This window comes from Rana temporaria, chromosome 4 (genome assembly GCF_905171775.1).
Source record: "Rana temporaria chromosome 4, aRanTem1.1, whole genome shotgun sequence".
In the NCBI taxonomy this organism is placed as follows: domain Eukaryota; kingdom Metazoa; phylum Chordata; class Amphibia; order Anura; family Ranidae; genus Rana; species Rana temporaria.
Window position 1 is genome coordinate 415,351,666 of NC_053492.1, and position 24,321 is coordinate 415,375,986.

General features: G+C 40.6%; 1 protein-coding gene across 1 annotated transcript in view; it reads right to left on the bottom strand.

Annotated features, from left to right (window-relative positions):
- The window catches only part of LOC120937800 (serine palmitoyltransferase 3-like), a 211,917-nt gene that overhangs the window by 62,569 nt on the left and 125,027 nt on the right, over positions 1–24,321 (bottom strand). The window contains exons 7-9 of the mRNA XM_040351291.1: positions 15,037–15,142; positions 3,301–3,520; positions 728–854 (exon numbers count right to left, since the gene is read on the bottom strand). Coding sequence (XP_040207225.1) covers positions 728–854; positions 3,301–3,520; positions 15,037–15,142 — 453 coding nt within the window. The remainder of the gene's footprint in view (positions 1–727; positions 855–3,300; positions 3,521–15,036; positions 15,143–24,321) is intronic.

The following is a 24,321-nucleotide window of genomic DNA, read 5'->3' on the forward strand; positions in this document are numbered from 1 at the left end:
TTAGAAAATCAAATTAACAGTTTTGAAAGGTCAAAGTCCACCTACTGAGTTGATGGTTTGTAGCATTATGAAGCACTATGCTAGATTCCAGATAGCAAGGATAACTTGCCACAAATTCGTGGCAGTGTTTTATTATAAGTCTGTTAACTTGCTGCACATTTTTACTGGCAAGTTGTACACTTGCAGAGCACTTGAAGCACAAGTTCTAGGTGACACTTTTTCAATTTGTAGAAAATTTGCGTAGCAAGTCTCTAGCAAGAGCAGAGTTGCTGTGGTGAGTCTACGGCAAATGCTCTGCAAGTCACAGTGACCCCCTGTGGTGGGATTACTATTGCAAAACATGACTGAACCAAAACTTGCAGCAGACTTGCAGAATGTTTGCAAAGAAAGATGATCTGGGGTCATGCAATGCGAACTTGCTGCAATTGTGCAACGAATTTGTGAAGCCTGGCAAGTCTAGCATTAGCTCAGCAAGTCATTTTCATACTTGCAGCTCAATTATTTGCTATCTGGGATGCTAATTTGTAAAACATATGATGCATTATTTTGCTCTTTGATAGAGATTTCAGTCTCAATCTTGTTTTTCTTGTAGGTAAACTGAAACCCGAAGACAATATCATCCCATACAATACAACAGCCAACTTATTGTCGCATAATTACAGCTATGGCATGATGGCTCACTGCATTCAAAACAAATTGGTCAGAATGATGAACCAAGAAATTTTACCTGTCTGTGTCCCATCACGCCCCATAAAGCACTTCATCACCCTGATGATCTGCTCTGTTACAGGAGGAGAAAGTGAAGCTGCATAAAGTGCACTGTGCGAATGCGTTCTCAAGTATTCCACTAGTTCCTGGAGGTAAAACATATCCACAGGTTAGAGACTAGTTTACAGTTAATTACAGAAAGAAAATAAAGAAGCATAAAAAACAATATAAAGAACATTTAATAGACAGTAATGTAGAGCTCTGATGTAAAGATGGACTTCATGAAGATTTGGCCTTTTTGCCATGTCTAATGGGGCATACACATGATCGGAATTTCCGATGGAAAAAGTCAGATGGACTTTTTTCATCCGAAATTCCGACCTTGTGTATGCCCCCATTGGAGCAAGTCCTTTGGAAATTCTGATGAATTCCATTGGAGCTTACATAGAGAACATGTTCTCTTGTCCTCCGATGGAATTCCGTCGGAATTCCAATGTAAATTTGGCCGGACAAAGGTCTGATCTTGTGTACAGGGCATAAGATGACTTCACGCATATGTGTTTTGGTAATGACTTGGTTTACAACTACCACAGGGCATTGCTATTCATTTTGAATTCCCCCCTAACACACTTAAGCAGCACACCTACATTACAGTAAACCACAGTGCATGGCAAAGCACTACCATGCCCTTTGGTGTTCTGTGCCAGCAAAATGGTGAAGCTGTGATTTTAACGCACCTCTTTCAACCACACAGATTAAAGGGGGCCTAATAGTAGATTAGAAAAGTTACCTGTTTCAATATTAAGTTAAATTCTGCACTGCTTGAAACAGATTTGTAAACATTGTATAAACACGGTTGCATAAGAGAGAAGGGAAGGTAGTACAGTGACATTAGGCAAAGGACCTAGTGTGCCATCATTACAAACCAAAAAATCACTACATTGAGGTAAAAGATAAGAGACTTTTTAGTATGGCACCAAGGGACATACATTTAAAACATAGGAAAAAAAATATATTTCACATTTTATTAGTCACTTCATAATAAAGTCTAAAAAAATCACATACTGTATGATGCTCAATATAGTATTAAAAAAATATTTGGTGTCCCAATATAGAGATTTCCCTTCACTTCCCATCTCATAGCCAAACAGGAAGTGAGAGGAAATCCCTGCAAATTAAGGGAATTCCTTGGGGACCCCCAGGTCACCAGAACTAGTGTCCCCATTGGAAGAATATCCATCTATTACTTTTCTGGGGACAACCCAAAATGTGGGATTTTCTTTTACTTTCACTTGAAATGACAAGGGTAAACAGGACAAATAGAGAGGGTGAATGTCCTTAATGGGAGGACAGACTGAAATAAAAATGGCATTCTAATCGCTCTGCACTATTTAAAACTATAAAAAAAAGTTTAGCCCTATATTACACTTTAAACCAGTATTGTTCAGATAAGTTTTGCAAATGAAAAAAAGAAGCTCACTGGTTGCAGATGAGGTTTAATGTAGATAAATGTAAAGTTATGCACTTGGGGGCTAAGAATATGAATGCATCATACATACTAGGGGGAGTACAACTGGGGGGATCTGTAGTGGAGAAGGATCTGGGGGTTTTAGTTGATCATAAGCTCAAAAATGGCATGCAATGCCAAGCTGCGGTTTCCAAAGCGAGCAAAGTCCTTTCTTGTATTAAGAGAGGTATGGACTCCAGAGACAGAGATATAATTTTGCCCCTGTACAAATCATTAGTAAGACCTCATCTGGAATATGCAGTTCAGTTTTGGGCACCAGTTCTCAAAAAGGACATCAGAGAACTGGAGAAAGTACAGAGAAGGGCAACCAAACTGATAAGAGGCATGGAGGAGCTCAGCTATGAGGAAAGATTAGAAGAACTAAATTTATTCACTCTTGAGAAGAGGAGAATAAGGGGGATATGATCAACATGTACAAATATATAAGAGGTCCATACAGTGAACTTGGTGTTGAATTATTCACTTTACGGTCAACACTGAGGACAAGGGGGCACTCTTTACGTCTAGAGGAAAAGAGATTTCACCTCCAAATACGGAAAGGTTTTTTCACAGTAAGAGCTGTGAAAATGTGGAACAGACTCCCTCCAGAGGTGGTTCTGGCCAGCTCAGTAGATTGCTTTAAGAAAGGCCTGGATTCTTTCCTAAATGTACAGAATATAACGGAGTACTAAGATTTGTAGGTAAAGTTGATCCAGGGTAAATCCGATTGCCTCTCGGGGGATCAGGAAGGAATTTTTTCCCCTGCTGTAGCAAATTGGATCATGCTCTGCTGGGGTTTTTTGCCTTCCTCTGGATCAACTGTGGGTATGGAGTTGGGTGTATAGGATTTTACTCTGTTTTTTATTTTGTTTTTTTATTTTTTGTGGTTGAACTGGATGGACTTGTGTCTTTTTTCAACCTGACTAACTAACTAACTATGTAACTATGTTGCCATGCACAATTGCACCAGATTCTGTCTGCTCCATTTTTGATAAATGTGCCCTTGTTTGACAATATTAATAAGTTATTTCTTCTAAAAATGTTTTTCGCCATTTTGCCTGGCTTCTCGCACAATATATTATTACCTTTTTCCCAGCAATGTATCCGCCAATGGCTCCAAAACTTTTTGTAAATGTTCCCATCATTACATCAACGTCTGCAGGGTCCATCCCAAAATATTCCACCACTCCTCGTCCTGTAGGTCCCACTGCCCCAATACTATGTGCCTCATCCAAATATAAGTAAGCCCTGTATTTCTTCTTCAAGGCCACAATTTCCGGTAGACGAACAATAGATCCTTCCATGCTAGAACAAGCAAGAGAGAAAAATAGCATTACAACAACAGACCGGTGTATATTAATCAGGCCCAGTAAACCTCTAGTGATATTAATGGGGTAATCTGTAGGTAAACTTCACTCTAAGGGACACCACTCTACCCAATACCAACTATTGTTTGTGACATATTTGAGCTGATTTACTAAAGTTAAGAATCTTTGCACAATAAATTGTGTGAATATTCACTTCATTTATCCAATCTTGTGCAGGTAAAATAAAATAACAAGAATTCGCATTTCACATAACTGGATAAAATGAAGTGAATATTCACACAATTTTCCTTTGCGAAGATTATCAATTTTACTTTTAAGTAGTAAAAAAAAAAAAAAAAAAAACATTACTAATGCCTAATCTGATGGTTATCTTGTGCTACTGGGTCCTGCATTTCTTGAAATCTTCATCCTCAAATGCACCCCCCCCCCCCCAATGCAGCAGGGGTTAATATAACTGAGGGAGCTGTGGCAAGTACTTGTCAAGAGTGCCTGACTATGTCCACCCTTTCCGGCCTCCCCTCCATTCATAGAGCCACCCTATAGCTTGTATGAATAAAACACGATCTATGAATGGTGGGTAGGGGACATCAGAGGATAAAGGTTTCAAACAATACAGGAACCAGCAGCACGAGGGACACATTGGATTAATAGTAAGTAATGTCCCTTGTGCTGCCATTGCTTACTCCTACTTCTGATAATACTTATGACTTGACACGATGATCCAATATCTTCAGTGCTCTGATCTGCTGGCCCAGAACAAGAATGCAGATCATAAGCTCTTACTTCACTCTTTGCATACTTGCCCTAGGTCTCAGACCAAAGTCACATCTTTCAAAAGGCAACCTGTTGGGCATCCAGAGGACTCAACTTCATGCCCTGCAGTAAATCAGGTGAATATCACAATTGGTGAAGGCTGGAGGATGCATTTGGCATTGCATGGGCAATGCCTGTACATAAAAATGCAAATGGTGCAGCCTCTCTGTGCCTACTGAAATCCTATCATTGTCACATACAGGGATATGGGAGGCAAAGCTAATACCTTGCCTAGTTCCTATCTCTGTGTGAAATAAAAAAAGAACAATGTAGCCTGTTGATTATCAAGACAACTAACATTTTCAAAAGGAAAGATCAAAACAGCTTAAAGTGGTTGTAAACCCTTACAAACCACTTTTTGCTACAGGTAAGCCTATAATAAGGCTTACCTGTAGCTACCCTGGATATCGCCTAAACCTGCATGGTTTAGGAGATATCCCCTGCATCTGCATGTGCCAAAGTCATCGGCACATGTGCACTGAAGCAATGACACGCTGTGCCGTTGCTTCAGTTAGACTGTGCTGTTCCTGGTGATACCAGTAAGTAACTCCGGGAGTGATGTCGGCGGCCAGGGCTGTGTACGGGCACCGCAGCGAGGGCTTCGATCTCAGGTGAGTATTACATAATGATATGCATACTAGCTCATTATGCTTTTGTCTTGCAGGTGTTTTTTTTTTCCAATATGGGTTTACAACCACTTTAAAGTGAAACTTTAATCAGAAAATTAAGTCCTGCTAGATCACTTCCTGCTGGTCCTTTTTGCAGGTATAGCGATGAAAAAATTTAAAATAAGTGCCTATACCATTTAAAATCCAGAAATACACTGTCTCCTCTTTCTCTGCACAGTCGCTCTCTATTTTTAGGCACTGCCACTGTAGATCTGCTGACAGCCTTAAGGTTTGGACCCAAAGACGCAAGTTTTTTTTATCTTTGTGCATTCTATGTATGAAGGTAAAAAACCTTCTCTGCTGCAGGATCCCCCAGGCCCCCCTTATTCTTGCCTAAGCCTAATCCGATCCAGTAATGTGCCCAAGAGCAGTGGCTCTCTCCGCTGTCTCTCTCTTCATTGGGCAAATTAATAGCAGTGGGAGTAATTGGTTCCCGCTTCTGTCAATCAAATGCTGTGAGGAGGGAGCGGGGTGGAGTTGCCGCTCTGTGTCAATAGATGCAGACAGGGCGGCTCGGGAGCAAGCCTGCATGGGTGGCCCCATGGAAAGCCGCATTTTACGGCAGCACTTGCCAAAGGGGGAGTGGCCTGGAGTGCCGGCGGTGGACCCCAGAAAAGGAGGATCAGGGCAGCTCTGTGCAAAACTATTACACAGAGCAGGTAAGTATACCATGTTTGTTATTTAAATAAAAAAAATTTAAAAAAAAAGGTTTAATAATACATTAAATCAAAAGTAAACCCTCCTATCCTTTCCAACCAAGGAAGCTGCTTCTGTTTGGTCTGCCATGGTGCTGCACATGTGATCAGTTATGGCACCAACCATTTGATAATTTGTCAGTTTGGTTGAAGACACATGCAAATGTCAGTTAGCAATCCCAACATTTCAGAAATGTAACAGTTTTTGAAACTGTTAAATCGATTGGTTATAATTTACTGCTGTTCAGGGGCTCTGGGCTTCAGAAAAATAGCAGCCTCCAGTAAGAAGAAACAGGAGAAATGATAGAGGCAGTTTATAGTACATGCCTATTTTGGTAGCATAATTATTAATGTGGAATGTATGTTCCTTGCTAAAGAACACAATTTTTTTATCAAGTTGTTATGGGTAAAGTTCCACTTTAAGGGCTCATTCACAATGGCCTACCAAGTGTAGAGGAGATCTAAGACTGGGCACACTCAGGTGACCGGTACATTGACCAATGTATGGGATAGTCCAGCTACACATAGGCAAGAATAACGTATAGCCGGTAGAAGAGATTAATTACTATTAGTAGCACAATGCTCCAAATGTGGGCGATTGATCACGTCTACATACTGTACTTCATTGTTGCTTATGTGCCGTGATTAGTAGCTGGGTGATCACAGAATACGATGACTGTAGCAAAAATCGTAAAAGTATTTACAGTATGTACATATTTCTCTCAGCACAGTTGTCCTGTAGGGCATGCTTAGGAAACACGATCATTCTATGTATGTATTGTGTATGTAAATCAGAACAATAGTTTAATGTGTTGCATTGTTAAATCTGATGCTTTTTTTAAGGCTGTATATTTATCTGGCATGAGGAGCAGTGATTGAGAAATTACATAAGGGGACAATGGCAGTGACCAGTGAGTTCAGAAGCTCAGGAACTATGGGCCAGATCCACAAAAGGGATACGCCGGCGTATCTACTGATACGCCGTCGTATCCCTGTTTCTATCTATGCGACTGATTCACAGAATCAGTTACGCATAGATATTCCTAAGATCCGGCAGGTGTAATAGTTTTACACTGTCGGATCTTAGGATGCAGTACCTCGGCCGCCGCTGGGGGCATTTCTCGTCGAAATTCCGCGTCGGGTATGCAAATTAGCACTTACGGAGATCCACGAAGCGGTTTCCCTTCGTGAAGTCTCCGTAAGCTGTTAGTTTGCAAACGCAAAATTAGGGCTACTTTTACAAAGTGTAAAGTTAGTACACCATGTAAAAGTAGACCCTTCTTTCCCGCGACGCTGTCAAATTTTTTTTCCCCGCCGCATCTCTTTTTTTCCCCGACGCAACTTTTTTTACCCGACGCGATTCACAAAACTCGGCGTAACGTAATTTCGCGCAAAGCACGGCGGGAAAATCGCGTCAGGAGCATGCTCAGTACGTCTGACGCGGGAGCGCGCCTAATTTAAATGGGACTCGCCCCATTAGATCGGGCACGCCTTGCGCCGGACGGATTTAAGTTACACCGCTGCAAATTTCCAGGTAAGTGCTTTGTGGATCGGGCACTAACTTGGGAAATTTGCGGCGGTGTAACTTAAATGGGAAAAGTTAAGTTGCGCCGCCTGGCTGTCGATCTGGCCCTATTTTACCAAATCGTTATCTTGACTACATCCATTACTGGTCCATCCATACTTTATTTTTGTAAGAAGCCCTGCAAAATAATTGATCTGGTTCTTCCTATTTAGTATTAATCATTATAAATGCTTACTGCCTAAGATGTGGCCTCATGTGTTCTGCATTAAAATGGTCTTAAATAAAACCAGACAACACAGATCAAACCAAATTCTTACTGTCCTAGCAGATCAAAGCAATGCTCTTAATCATTTACATTATATGCTCCTGACTGACCAAAAGACCAAAAAAAAAAGAAAGTGTGGGACAGGCATAAGCAAATATTATGAAAGTTTGCCAACTAACACCCAGACAGACTCAATTGTGGAGGACTTCCTTTTCTTCTGATTGATATATATTGATCAGGAACAAATTGGGAACATTGTAGCATTTCCTGTTGCTGACAACCTCTGACCAGTATCCGTCATGGGTAGTTATTTATATTGAGCGGTTTTAGCTTATAATAAGAAGAAGAAAAATATGAGGAACATTACAAGGACCAGATGTATTACTGTGGAAATAACAACTCCAGCACTGGCAGACTGCACTTCCTAGAACTGTTGATAAAGACACCCATTTTCCGCTAAGCTTTAATAAATGTGCCAGTATTAGACCATGTGAAAACATACTTAGGTGTTTGATGCCAAAAAAACACTGTCAATCATGCTCCACCAGCAAGAGGGCCGCTTGGCCAAGAGTAGGAGTAGAGGTTCAACAATGTTTTTTGGCTGGCACTTTGGAAGAGAACCTTAAAACCAATTTCCAAATACTAAAAGAATTTCTGAAAGGTGTCCATATTACCCATGGCGAGCAGCTGGTATGGTAGGAAATAATATGGTACCACTGTAGAAAATAAAATTATTTTAAGACCACCTAGACATTCCCATGGCTTATATAAAACCAAGTAGTCTGCTGCTTCGTACTTTCATATAGTTATGAGATTCTTCTGTGACCTCAAAAATCCTTACATCACTCAAGCCATGACATGAGTAATGCGTTTGCCTCCATCAAGTGCCTTAGCCAGTTTTGATACTAACGTATATACATTAAATAAAACACAACCAGTGTTTAATGCTGTCTACATTATAAATGAACACCATACCTCCCAAGCCAACCTGTAGTGAATGCCTTTCCCCCAAAAAATAACAAAGCTGCTTAAGGCAGTGGTCATCAACCCTGTCCTCAGGGCCCACCAACAGGCCAGGTTTTAGGTATTACCTTGGGGAGATGCAGACTAGAATACTGCAATCGCTGAGCAGAAAATAATATCACCTGTGATATATTTCAGTTATCTTGAAAACCTGGCCTGTTAGTGGGCCCTGAGGACAAGGTTGATGACCACTGGCTTAAGACATCTTGTACTGCTGGCTTCAGCCAGAATAGACATTCATGAAATTTCTTTTGGTTTGTATAGTTCAATTAATTCAGTAACCTCTCCAACCCCAAAGGAAGTGAATATATCTGTTTTGTATGAGACCACTACTGTTATAGTAGGGAGTACACAGGGGGAGACTGAAAAAAATTACACTATTGGTTTAACAGTTGAAGTGAACACCTTTATGGCTGCAAAAAAAGAAAGGTTGTACTACACTAGGTAGCGACATGGCGGACTTTAGAGGGCAATCACAGGGACATTTATCGTTATAAAAATAGAGTTTAATTACAAAATTATACATATACAAATAAATTTCATATCAATAAAATGTTATCAAAAAAAAAACATAGATACATATTTGAGCAATAGAACGTCTCGCCGACGCGTTTCGCCTTACGGCTTCTTCTGGACGAGTTGTATGGTTTTATAACAAGGAGGTATTGCTACCTTTATGGCTGCATTCCTGGACATTCTTTTAGGGGAACTAGTCTTTCTCAGCCTTTTATCCCCAAGAAACCCTTTTCAAGAATCTCAGGTAAACTCTGCTAATGTTAAAATCAATTAAATAGAATTCCTGTTAAAGCGGTGGCCAGAATGCCGCCCTACAAATACATAAACATTTAATAAAGTCATGTAACTGACACTGCCAAGTAGCTTTGGACCTGAAACAATCAGATGGTATGTCAAAAAGACACAGCTCAAGAAGCCCGTAGCAAGCTCTGGAGGAACCCAACAATTGGTTAAAGCCTCGTACACATGACCGGTTTTCCCATCGGGAAAACTGCCATGAGAGCTTTTGGCCGGAAAAAACGTCCGTGTGTATGCTTCCCGACAGGAAAACTGCCCAAAAAAAAAAAAGAGAACCAGCTCTCTTTTTTCCCGCAGCGATTCCCGGCGGTTTTTAACCCGGCAGTTTTCCTATGGGAAACACTGCGATGGAGCATGCACAGGGCCGGGATTCCTGACCAAAGCTCTCATGGCAGTTTTCCTGTCGGGAAACCCGGTCGTGTGTAGAGGAAAAAAGTTACCGAGCAGGTTCTCGGTTTTCCCCTCGGGATGCGTGTACAAGGCTTTAGAGGAACCGCAGTATAGTTTTAGCCAGTGTGCATTTTGAGTTCTTGTGGGTTCTTTTAACTTTTATGGGAGAGTCATTTTTATGTGATTTTCTCTTCTATATTTTCATAATATATTGTGGCATTTCCCTCTTGTAGCCATCTGTAGACCAGGTAGTGTATTCAGCAGCCCTGCCTTTCAGATAAACTAAATTGAGCGCTTTCCAACAGTCTGAGCAGACTGTTAAATATGAACTGGGAGGGAAACAGCCAAGCAAAATAACTGGACATTTGGGGGTTGACTTACTAAAGTAGTGTAGTGCGTGTTTACTTTCATCAATGGTAGCCATCATACTTCTTCCATGGCATGTTTCCTTTAAAGGAGACAATGATGGTTGCATCATGATCGGGCTGGAGCCTAGCCTAGTGTCTTCATAGCCTAATGCCTTTTATAAATTAGTTTAAACTTGTAACTGCTGTTGTTCCATGGGCAGCTATTAAGGATCTTCCCCTTGGGCCAAAAGTAGGCCACTTTCTGAGAGTACATAATCCTAATGATGTATATTAATCAGCCTCCTTCATTCACTATTATGAATTATCGTTGATAATTCAGCTGGATGTTAGAGGCCCAATAACACTGAATAAATGTCCAAGATTTATACTGTTTTCCCAAACATTCTAAAAGATGAAAGATGCGTAGAGTCAGCAAGCCTAGGAGGAAACGGTGTCCACTGCATTCATTATGGGGATTTGGCAGTTCTTAAGAAAACAGCAGCTGTGCAGCAGCCTGGGTGCCATATAATAGACAGCAATATTTAGCATTAAGACTTTGGTGGTCTGCTAAATCTGTAGATGATCAAAGGACTTGGAAGACTTGAAGTTTTTCTCTGCTTTGCCAAACGATGTTTATTTAGCGTTTAATCTGATTAGAGAGGGGATGGTCCAGACTGCTCAGAAGCAGCAGGTCAGTGTGGTAATAATGTGCTAGAATTGACTGACAGGTGTTTAGATAAAGGTCAGTCTATGAGTTTCGTCTGCTGCAGATAACACTTCAGATGCTGCTGCTAGAGTCACTGGTGGAGTCATGGCCTTGAGAAACTTTCAAAATGTCAGCAGATCCCAGCAGTTAGACAACCTGACTGATGGATATAATTGAGTAGCTGAACAGGATGCACTATTGATTCAATATGTTCCAGATAAAGTACAAGGAAATCTCTTAAATCCCATGATTAAAATCAGTGGGTGTTTACAAATCAAAACTAGCCTCTTTCTTTACCATCTTCTCAGCTCCTGGCACATTTTTAAGAGACCCCATCATTAACTTAAAAACAATTGCAGGTAAATGCACAGAAAAATCTAGTATTCTAAATGGTTATTTGCAGCATTTTTCCTTTCCATTAGGTCTTTTTCAGACTCAAACTCACAGAACTCAAAGGGTGAATTTGACAAGCGGTGCTGCTTGTCAAACTCTGCAACCAAAGTTTAAATTGATGTGGCCAGGAAGCAAAGCATTGTGGTCACGTCATGAGTACACAAGAAACGTGCAAAAAAAATTAAATTGATGTGGCCAGGAAGCAAAGCATTGTGGCCACGTCATGAGTACACAAGAAATGTGCAAAAAAAGTTCCTGTACCATTTTAAAAATTGCGCTGCACTAAACGTTATGGTGCAGTAGTACCATGTGTTTTGGCATGTGCGTGTTTGGCGGTGCATAGCGGTGCCATTAAAAAACTGCGATGGGCTAGCATGTTTTTGTGCATTGTAAGAAAGCATGCAATTTTGTGTGCGTCCACGTAACTAACTGGTGTGAATGTCCCCTAAAATGTCACCTAAAGGAGAACTGAAGTTGTCCTTTAGATCAGTGGTCATCAACCCTGTCCTCAGGGCCCACTAACAGGCCAGGTTTGCAAGATAACTCAAATACATCACAGGTGATATAATTTGCTGCTCAGTGATTGCAGTATTCTAGTCTGCATCTCCCTAAGGTAATACATAAAACCTTGGCCTGTTAGTGGGCCTGAGGACAAGGGTTTATGACCACTGCTTTAGATTAGGGATGAGCCAAACACCCCCATGTTCGGTTCGCACCAGAACCTTGGGCGCGAACGGCCCAAAACGTTCGTAAGTCGACGAACGATTGAACATACGATCGAAATATTTCGATTCAGCCTTATGTCAGAGTTCTTCACTGTGCAGCCCTGCTTGATACCCATAGCCCATGCGTGTCTTATGTCTAGTGCAACTGCAAGTCGTGATTCATTCATTCCATTAGCTGTGTACAAAATATGGTGCGCTGTTTCTTTAACCACTTAAGCCACGGACCTTTAGGCAGCTAAATGCCCAGGCCAGGTTTTGCGATTCGGCACTGCGCTGCTTTAACAGACAATTGCGCGGTCGTGCGACGTGGTTCCCAAACAAAATTGACGTCCTTTTTTTCCCACAAATAGAGCTTTCTTTTGGTGGTATTTGATCATCTCTGCGGTTTTTATTTTTTGCGCTATAAACAAAAATAGAGCGACAATTTTGAAAAAAAATCTATATTTTTTACTTTTTGCTATAATAAATATCCCCCAAAAACATATATAAAATTATTATTTTTTTTCCTCAGTTTAGGCCGATACGTATTCTTCTACCTATTTTTGGTAAAAAAAAAATCGCAATAACCGTTTATCGGGTGGTTTGCGCAAAATTTATAGTGGTTACAAAATAGGGGATAGTTTTATTGCATTTTTATTTTTTTAATTTTTTTTACTACTAATGGCGGCGATCAGCGATTTTTTTCGTGACTGCGAAATTATGGCGGACACTTCAGACAATTTTGACACATTTTTGGGACCATTGTCATTTTCACAGCAAAAAATGCATTTAAATTGCATTGTTTATTGTGAAAATGACAGTTGCAGTTTGGGAGTTAACCACAGGGGGCGCTGAAGGAGTTATGCTTCACCTAGTGTGTGTTTACAACTGTAGGGGGGTGTGGCTGTAGGTCTGACATCATTGATTGTGTCTCCCTATAAAAGGGATGACACGATCGATGCAGCTGCCACAGTGAAGCATGGGGAAGCCGTGTTTACATACTGCTCTCCCCGTTCTTCAGCTCCGGGGAGCGATCGCGAGGGGGCGGCTAGAAACAAATAGGCGCGCCCTCGGGCCGGATCGCTCCCTGAGGCTTAGCGACCGCCGCATGTACCGGGGGGGGGGTCCCGAACGGACCCCCGACCCGCGGAAAGGCAGCGACGTGCAGGCATGTCGTTCTGCCTGCCCGTGACATTTTGCCGACGTATATGTACATGCGGCGGTCGTTAAGCGGTTAAATAACTAAAATTTAAGTAAATGTGATCATAAATGAATGTTCTGAAGGTCACTCTAAAAATTACGTGAAACTGAATGAGTTTTTGGTGTTCACATTAAATAGACAACAAACTAATAAACATATACGTCTGAAAAATAAAGTGCATGTGCAATACAAGTATATATGCAATGCATTATGTGCGTCAATACATGATCTAAACATTAAAGTCCATTGAACATTCTCTATTCAATCAAAAAAAAAAGTCCATATGAACATTTAAATAAGGTGCTCAGTGCTTATGGGAAGGATTCATACTTCAAAGTGCTCCAAAGTGTTTCTTCTAATAAAGGGTTAGCCTCAAACAAAATGGATCTCCATGACAGAGATCAAACAAGCATGCACTCCATCTCCAATGGATAATATCAATGGTGAAAAATCCTGTCTTGGAACTGCGGCTGGTTAAATTAACTTAAGCTTCCTATGGAATCTCAGAGCTGCTCACCATTCGGGCTTATAGGGCCCTCTCATCCCTCCTGTATTGAATTGTATTGTAACTGTACTACCTGCTCCCATGTTGTAAAGTGCTGCGCAAACTGTTGGTGCTATATAAATCCTGTATAATATTAATAATAATATATAAGTATTTTGTAAGTGTAATCCTGTTTTTTAAATAAAGTCTAGTCAAACTGTTTTACACTATGAGGATTCTCCCTGTTTATGCCTTATATATGCTCGAAAGGCGATTGGTAAGCGGCTCTGAGATTCCATAGGACGCTCAAGTTCATTTTACCAGCAGCAGTACCAAGACAGAATTATTAACTATTGATATTATCCATTGGAGATGGAGTGCATGCTTGTTTGATCTCTGTCATGGAGATATATTTTGTCTGGCAAGAGGCTACCCCTTTATTAGAAGGAGCGCGTTTGAGAACTGGAGCACTTAAAGTGTGAATCCTTCCCATGAGCACCTTATTATTTTAATATTTATATGGACTTTTATAGGATTTTCATTAGACTTTCATGCTTGGATCATGTATTGATGCACATATTACATTGCATATATATTTTTATTGCACATGCACTTTATTTTTTAAATGTATATGTTTATTGGTTTTATGTTGTCTATTTAAGGTGAACACCAATAACTCTTTGTTTCACATTATTTTTTAGAGTGACCTTCAGAATATTCATTTATGGTCACATTTACTTATGAATTTGTTTTTTAAAGGCACAGTGCACCATATCTTGTACACATTTTTTAGTAGTCTAGTATCCAGACTTTTGAGTTGCAGCAGTTCATATTATTGGCCAAGCGCAGGATCTATTTTTCTTATTCCATTAGCTGCCCAGTACTTTTCCTGGATGGATAATGGCCACCATGAGCACAGACCAGCCATAGGAATGAAGGTGGCAGGTGGGGTGCAGGAGTTGGCTAGGATGTTTTTCTGTCCACAACCCCTTCCATTGACCGTACACAATTCTCTGTGCAATGGTAATGTTACTCTGCATTCCCTTTTACGGCTAGGAGCATACAGCTGTGCATGCTACTACCTCCGAGACCTGCGCTGTTACAGACAATTCCAGATCGTCACTAACAATCAGGAACCAAGTCGGCAAGGTTTCTAAACAGGTAATCACCTTGTAAACCATGATATGGTGATCACATGGCTTTGTTTGTAAACTGCTGTCACTGAAAAGAGAGAAGAGAGATTGGGAAAAAAAAACATTTTTAGGCTCCTGAAGCTGGTGGAGTGCCAAGTACATCACTGTGCCTTAAAAAGAAAAAGAATACTCAGCACAACAATACCGTGCCAACGTAGCACATTATTCTATGCCCACAGGTACAGGTATGCTTTAAAAATGTTAATTTCCTTATTAAGTAATCAGCCATATTAAGCTAAAAGTCATTCCTTCTATCTTATGTTATCTCCTTACCTGTAAATTCCTTCAACAAGGATCAGTATTTTCTTCCAGGCTCTGTGGTTACGTGGCTGGCCAGCGATAATGGCTTCGCGTAGTAATTTTTCCAAATTTTTCATGTCTAAAAAATAAACATAGTTACAGCTATGATAAATTGCCAACTTGTTTTTTAAGAGATGACATTTGATCTCAAAATTACAGTTTTAAAACTGGCCATAGATGGATGGAAAATCATCTGGTGTAGCAAGGACTCTATCTATGGCCATTCCCACTCAAAAGAAGGTTGATCTAATAATCCATTCTTTAAATGATTGGATTGTTGATAGAACACCAACCACAGGATGGGCTGTGGGTGTCTAAAATAGCGCAGTGCCGCGTCCTGAATAGATTGGGACAACAGGTGTTGAAAACACAGAAAAAAATTACTTTATAGGCACCAATTATAAAAATACAAATACATTTATTAACATATAACCCGTAAAGGTTTGTTAAAAAAGAAAACACATACAATACATAAAATAAAAGCATTTATTTTATGTATTGTATGTGTTTTCTTTTTTAACAAACTTTTACGGGTTATATGTTAATAAATGTATTTGTATTTTTATAATTGGTGCCTATAAAGTAAAATTTTTCTGTTTTCAACACCTGTTGTCCTAATAATCCATTCTCCCGAATGGGAATGATGGAGATTTTTCCTTCAATCAGTGTATTCTGACAACCAATGAGTCCCTGCTCTCAGAATGCAATAACCCCCCCGGGGAGGATTCCTCTATCCACCTCAAATGTGTGGATGGGGAAATCCATTCTGTTTTCTTTGGTCAGCCTGCTGGTCGATCAAAAAACAAGCACCCACCTATGGGCAGTTTAGGACAGGTATAGGCATGTTATTACAACATTAGCACTTTCATAGCACTTTTCTATAGCACATTTTACAAAACATGGTATATGCTGTACACGATCGTAGATGTAATAAAAACTAATAATTTACATAGATGTGAATAAAGTAGTGCATTTTTAGCTCTCATGAGTGAATACCAATAATACAATTTATCTTTTATTTTACACAATATAAAAACACGCTGCTATCTGTATAATACATTACAAAGATAAGTGCATTAAATCTTCTGAGAAGGTCAATGCGTTTCGCGGATCATCCACTTCATCAGGACCAACAGAATTGAGCACATTGAAATAGGTACATCATAGGTTTTGTAAAACAAATCCAAGGTGGATGCGGTATAATATGCTCAGTGTTTATGGAAGGAGAGGTCAATGATCTCAGAAGACAGCCTGCCGGCCCATGGGAGGATAACCCTCAGGTTCAAATACAAAGACCAAATAAACCAAAATCTAAATTGATATAGATATAATATTGTCCTTGATCAGGGATGGAATCCAAGTACCATATATACTTGAGTATAAGCTGACCTGAATATAAGCCGAGGCACCCAATTTTACCACAAAAAAAGGAGTAAAAGCCTAGGGTGTCCACCTGCATGCCTCACTGTGCCTCACTGTGTCCATGTACATGCCTCACTGTGCCCATGTGTCAATGCCTCACTATGCCCATGACTAGATTGACGTTTAACATGGGAGTCTATGGAAGGGGTGCCCGGCTTTGAAAAATGTGTGCTTCCCAGCCGTAGGTCCCCCAGACAAACTTTGCACACTTGTAGAAATGGGGCTACAAGTGTGCAAAGTTCCGGGTCCAGGGGACCTACGACCGTCCGGTACCGGGTCCCCAAATTCACCAGAGAAATTACCGTTTAACATGGGAGTCTATGGAAGGGGTGCCCGGCTTTGAAAAATCGATGCTCCCCGGCCGTAGGTCCCCAGGACAACAAACGTTGCACACTTATAGAGGAAGAGTGGGGCTACATGTGCTACAATGGGACCTACGGGCGGCCGGTACCGGGTCCCCAAAGTCTGGGAGATCAGGCGCAAAAAGGTGACTCGAGTATAAGCAGAGGGAGGAATTTTCAGCACAAAAAATGTGCTGAAAAACTCGGCTTATACTCGAGTCTATATATGGTAGGTTAAAGTGCATGTTCTAAGATTGAAGAGCCCATCAAGGTGTAAAATATGAAATAATAACAGTAGTAATTCAAAGTCGTAACAGGACCCCACTGATTGAAGCAGGTAGATGTAATCCACAATCAAATCAGGAAAGCAACCTCTATATAGGGATAGCAGCTGCAGATCTTGTGCCTGCTTCTTAAAAAAAGACACTGGCTGACTGGCTACAGTCACTGGTTGACAAGAATTATCTGCCATGCTCCTTAAATTTATGGACCAAATTGTGTCCTAATTCATGCATCAGACCCACACTGATGTATAGTGCTTAGAGATTCATGAAGGTCTATGTAGCCGGCCACCTATCACCACCTATGATATGAACAGGCTGCCTGCATGGAACACCTGTGCATCTAGCACAGATGAGGACAGCCCTTCACAGGGGTGTACAGATTGGTATGCTCGTGTGAATGAGGCCTATAGGGATGTATTTCTAAAAAGGAATTGCAGAGCTATTTATTCTGTGAAACTGCTGGTAAATTTGTGCTGCCAGAAATAGTACATGTACCTTTTTAGTGCGCTAGGCAGCCCATTCAGATTAATGGGCTACTTTAACGCAATGCAGGTTAACGTGCATGCAAGAATGCAATGCAAGTGCTCTAAAGGTAGGTGATTCAGGAAGGACATTTATAAAAAGGTACACAACTGATCTAAAAGGATGGGAAAAGTGGTAAAGGACTTGGGAAAGAATGGAGGACTGACCTACCAAGGATGTAGTTGGGAACCATAAACAATCCCTCCCATATGGTATTAAGAGGTTCATTAAGTGAAATGTTTCTTTACATTAATCCAAAAAGCGGAAAACGTCTATCCCTAAATGCCAGGATAAATCAGGTTTCAGCTACAATGTACTTCAAACAATCTGTAATTATCTTGAAAAGGCTGACAATTGTCTGGTAAACAGGGTCTCCCGACTGACTTGCTAGCTTGGTGGGTTCCTGATAAAAGGAAGGCGGTATTCTGTAATTTCCCCTTTAAACTCTGGTAACTTGAGACATACAGCAATATTCTTCAATAGTTGTTCTTGAAAAGCAATACATTACAGACTGTCAGATGAAAAAAATATTACAATAAAATATTGTGTGTGTTAAAAGTCAAATATTTCTAGCAAAATTACAAATGAACAATTTATATTGTGTTACAATGACTGAATATGTATCTGTGATGAAGCAAATCTAGCTGATTGGTTGCTTCAAAGCTGGCCACAGACTTTAGAGGACACTTATGTGTACGCACAATCCAGCTACCCTCAGCTGACTTATAATAGGCCTCATTTCACACAGAATTTATGTGCCAGCTGTGGCAAGAATCTAAATGATTCCTGTGGTTGGATTACCAGGTGGATGCAGATAGTTGTGGCTGCTCAGCCTGTACTTAGCTGCTTCTAACCGTAAGTAATTGTTGCATGTGCAAATACATTGGTGGACAGCTATCGGCCTGTCAGTGCTTCATACAGGCTGAGCGTCTGCAGATATTTGCATACACCTGTGAATCCAGGCACAGGAACCCACTGGTATCTTGCCGCAGCTGGCAAACTGTCGCGTGAACGAGGCACTTTGATGTTGGCTAGAGGAAAAATAAAAGCATAGCTGGTAATAAGATTACACCCAATGCAAACTACCAGTGCACCTCATCTGACCAGACATTAGATATTGGGTTTTATTGCAAGTAAAAAAAAAACAATCATTGACAATTGAATTGTTCAGACATTTTTTATGGCTATGAAGTAGGGTAGGCAGAAGTTGTGTTAAGGTTTTCTATCCATGAAGGTAAAAAAACCTTCTCTTTGCAGAAGTACCCCCCCCCCCCAATACTTACCTGAGCCCCCTCTGAATCCAGAGATGTGCACAAGAGCGGCTGCACAGAGCAGGTAAGTATGCATTTTTTAAAATAAATTATAGCCTTTAATATCACTTTAAGTTTTAGATACGGACTGTTAGGGCTAGTCTAAAGCTTGCAAATAGATGGATCTAAATTTGGCCAGTTCAGCAGGGCCTGGACGAATTTCGATCCATCTATTGCTGTTTCTGTTCATCAACTTTTCATGAATGGGATTGTTGTAAATTTCTTCTTCCGTTAGCGCTGCAGCCAATAGGAGGAGCTTCCGCTGTCAGAATACAATAGCGCAGCTGGATCGATTCCCTCATCCACCTCGCTCACTTCTAAACCTATTACATTTAATGGTTTCAAAAAACATGTTCAAGGCATGCCAAGAATTATTAAATTATTTGCATTTTTTTTATGGTCTAGTTTTTTGTATATGCACCCAGCCCTTATGGGCGGGACCTCTACTTATTCTTTCATTGATCAGGCTCCCAATATTTTTAGAGTTCTTTTTACAATGCCAAGAATTCTGTCACATTTGCTTCTGCTCTCAAACAAACTGTCATACCATCAAATGGCTGGTGTCATAACTGATCATATGTACAGCACCTTCTTTGGCTAAAAAGGATAGGAGGGTTTAGATCCACTTCAAAGTAATTCTAGTTGTTGTATATTTTTTTAAAACTAACAAACGTCATACTTACCTTCTCTGTTTTGCACAGAGCAGCCCCAATCCTCTTCTTTTTGGGTCCCCTGATGGTGGTCCTGGCTCCTCCTCCCTGCAGAGTGCCCCCAATAACAAGTGTCTTGCTATGGGGCACTTGAGCAGACTCGCTCCTGAGCCAAGCTCCTGTAAATAGACATTGTCCATTCACACACAAACCACAGCTCGCCCCTGCCCCCTCCTCATTGGCTCACTGTCTGTGATTGACAATAGCAGGAATCAATGGCTCCTGCTGCTGTGTGAGCCAATGAAGAGAGAGAAATCCAGGAGACCCACTCCTCTCATGCACAACACTGCATGAAATGAGGCTCAGATAAGTATATGGGAGGGCGGGTGCACCCAGAACGTTATGTACCCTAATGCATTTAGGTAGAAAACCTTCTGCCTTTAGAACTACTTTAAGGGTTTAGGTTATGGCAATGTTAAGTGTATTCAAAAACCTGTGCCGTGAGGAACATAATTCGATTTCTGGCCTTCTTCTGAAAATGCTAGTTGCCCAGAAACTGGCTTATCCTTAAGCATCAATACTTTTTGAGTTACTGACCTGGACCAAACCTACAGCAAATTAAGTTGAAAGTCTTAATGTGTATGCTTCTTTCAGGCCAGTGACTCAAACAGACAAAACAAAAATATAAGGGGTCCATATATGAACTTGGTGTTGAGTAATTCACTTTACGGTCAACACAGAGGACAAGGGGGAACTCTTTATGTCTAATATCTCCAAATACTGAAAGGTTCCTTCACAGTAAGAGCTGTGAAAATGAGGAATAGACTCCCTCCAGAGGTGGTTCTGGCCAGCTCAGATTGATTTAAGAAAAGGTCTGGCTACTTCCTAAATGTACATAATATAACTGGGTATTAACATTTATAGGTAAGGTTGATCCAGGGAAAATCTGATTGCCTCTCGGGGGATCAGGAAATAATTTTTTTTCTCTGTTGTAGCAAATTAGAGAAAGTTCTGCTGGGGTTTTTTGCCTTCCTCTCGATTAACTGTGGGTATAGAACTGGGTATATGGGATTGTACGATATTTTTTATTTTATTTATTTATTTATTTATGGTTGAACTAGACTAAAGAGTACTTGAACACTGAAATCTGTGTCCAAAAAACACAAGCAGAGGTAAAAAAAAATAGCCACCAGTATTGCCTTCATGGACTCTGCAGCTGATTGTTTCCCTCTTTTTGACTTACCATACCTTGTTCTGCACTGTTTTGTGTGAGAGGAGCCATCTTAGTAGATGATAGCTTTACTTCCTCTCGTCAGAGCTGTCCCCCAGATGAATTGTGGGGGAATATTCAAGCAGCAACCAGAGAGATTTATGTTTTAGGATACTGCTTTGGCACAGTTAACATTGCTAGATGTTCCCTAGAGCATAGGGTTCAGGTTCACTTTAAGGTAAGAAGGAGGTCAGGAAAGAAAGGTGTTTTTTTCCACTTGTTCTCCATTCTGTAATGCCTAGTACACACAATTGTTTTTCCCGTCGGGAAAACTGCCGTGTTCTACTTTGGCAGGTAAAACCAGCCAACTGTATGCACCTTAGCAGTTTTCCCGACAGGAAAACTGTGGTTTAAAAAATTAGAACATTTCCCGCAGTTTTCCTATGGGAAACACTGCGAGGGAGCATACACACGGCCGGTTTTCCCGACCAAAGTTCCCCTGGCAGTTTTCCTGTCGGGAAAACCGGCCGGTTGTACAGGGAAAAGGGACCGAGCCGATCCTCGGTTCTGCCGGCGGTCTTTTGACCGTCGGGAAAACCGATAGTGTGTACTAGGCATAAAGGTCATAGAAAACTTTACAGAAATCAAAATGAAGAGTATTATTCACGCACAGCCCTATTAAGTCAGAGCCTCCAATCTTTGTCGGAGGTCTTAAGCAAAAAAAAAAAAAAAAAAGAAGGAAGGTGAAAATTATACTGGATGAAAGAAACTTAAAATTATCCAAGTTGTTTGCCGAGATAATCATGGCACTTCATCTCTACCTTAACTCTAATGACTGTCAGTAATCATTGTGTGTGTAGGCAGCCTCATATTTATTAGAAAAATATTTCTGGAAATTCCTTGCATTCTCCTACCAGCTATACCCCTATATCCAGTGGTCAAAGTTTCAGGCTTTTGAAGGGCCATCCTTGGATGATATACCTATTGGCATCCTTGGAAATATGAAACTAATTTCACAAGACAGAAGACTTCAATGATCTTTGTTATAATAAACTCAAGTGCACACAAAGTCCATTAAAAGGTGGGCTTATTCAACATCTGTTTAGACGAAATCACAATACTGACTTGGAGAAGTGTCTTAATTTAGAAGGATTTGGATTTCACCCAGCATGATCATCTGCTTATAATTACCAAAAAGGCTTTGATCAAGGAGTTTGGTTCAATAAACAATCCTACAGGGAATAATTCTCAATTTCTAATCATTACATGTATATGTTGGGACATTAGAATTATTGTAAGATCAGTCGTCCCTAAAATAAACCTGTCAATTTTTAGATCACGTCAGTAAATAGCAAAATATTTATTCATGTTCAACAGAAATTATAGCCTAGAATCTCAGGATTTATACCTTTAATCACTGCAACCTAGCTGTGCTTTACTTTCCAATGTAATACAATTACAAGTAGAGATGAATGCATATAAGCATTTCCTTACATAACAGAATGAAGTCTACTTTGAAAACACTGTAGCTATGTCATGTGTATACGCTGGTAAGTTAAGCCAATTTGCAAATATAACCTTTGAATTTTTCTTTTCGTCTTGCTGTTTTTTAACCACCCTGGCGGTATGATTATGTCAGATTTTTGCGTTTCAAAGCTGTACAATGGTTTTGCATAGAAATGTGGCGTTTTAAATTGTGGGCCTGTAATTCTTAGGCCCCGTACACACCATAGAATCCATCCGCAGATAAATCCCAGCAAATGGGTTTCTGCGGATAGATCCTATGGTGTGTACACGCCAGCGGATCTGTTTCCGCGGATATATCTCCCCTGGGATGGATTCCAGCAGGTCGAATATTCGCTGACATGCAGAACATATCCATCTGCTGGAGTCCATCCCAACGGATGGATCCGCTGGTCTGTATAGACTCACCGGATCCATCCGTCCGAAGGGATCCCCCGCATGCGTCGTAATGATTCGACGCATGCGTGGAATTCCTTATATAACAGCATCGCGCACGTCGCCGCGTCATAATCGCGGCGACACGTCATCGCCAGAGGATTTCGGCGCGGATTTCAATGCGATGGTGAGTACACTCCATAGCATTAAAATCTGCTGAAATCCTCGAGAGAATTTATCCGCGGAAACGGTCCGCTGGACCGTATCCGCGGATAAATCCTCCCGTGTGTATGGGGCCTTAGTCATAACGCACTTAAATCTGTCCAAACAAGAGTCTAGTAGATATCCCGGGTATTGTGAAGTTTGAAACATGAAATTATAATATAATAAATAACTATAAATAATTATAAAAAAATAAAATAATATAATAATAAAATGAATTTCCCCACAATTCCTTATCGCTCAAGTCTGCAAGTGTTCTAATTTACTATCGCCGTTTTCCAACTGGTCTAAAACCACTTTTGACGTAAAGGGAAACTTTTTGGTTGCCATGGACAATCTCAAGTTTACAGGCAGAAAGAACAGTATATATATATATATATATATATATATATATATATATATATATATATATATATAAACACACACACACACACACACAATATAAAACCACATGCAGGCCACTGGACAAAGCACTAGGGACAAAAGGGAGGTGAAATGATTTCATACAGTAATGTAATCTGTAAGATTACAGTGCACTGTATGTGTTATGAATTTAGTACTTTTTGAATTTGCCGCCAGGCTCCACCCCCGTGCGTTGCAACACTCGCAGGGAACGGAGCCTGGCACACAGTGGCATCTGGAGGAGGACACAGCCCGCAGACACAGCGGGGGGACATTGCAGGATCCTGGGGACAAGGTAAGTAACCTGCACAAGGATCCTGCAATGCAATCCCGAGTGTGGCTCGGGGTTACTGCTAATGGTACTGAAATTTAACCCCCGAGCCACACTCTGGAAAACCGCCAGGGAGGTTAAGATATGCACTTGTATCATCAATACAGGTAATTCAAGCAAGTTTACTAATATTACCTTTATTTTTTTTTCCTTTCACTTGCTTTCCTCTAAAAGCTGCACTTGAATCATAAACAGTTCTCTTAGCTCAAATTTAAACTTCTAAATCATCTGCAAGATACAATTCTCTCTGTATAGAGTAACAAAAAAAACATCCCCAATATCCTTTTGACATGTGTTCACTTTGCTGGTAGATGAGCAAAAAAGATTCACATATAAATGCGATTTAGGTGTTCTTTCATGTAACGTGCTTCCAAGACACTCTACTGAAAAAATTAGCAATATAAAATAATTGTATTTATTTTTGGTACTTATGTAGTTCTGCCATTTTATGCAGCGCTTTACATATACATTGTACATCCACATTAGTCCCCGCCCTCAAGGAACTTACAATCTAAGGTCCCCAACTCACATTGATACATACACATACTGGGCATTTTAGAATCCAAGTAACCGGTTCCTGATCGGCTCACGCAGATTTACTGCGGCAGAATGGCTCTCCAGGCCGAAAACCTATACATATATGTCTTTGCCTAGGAGAGTCACCA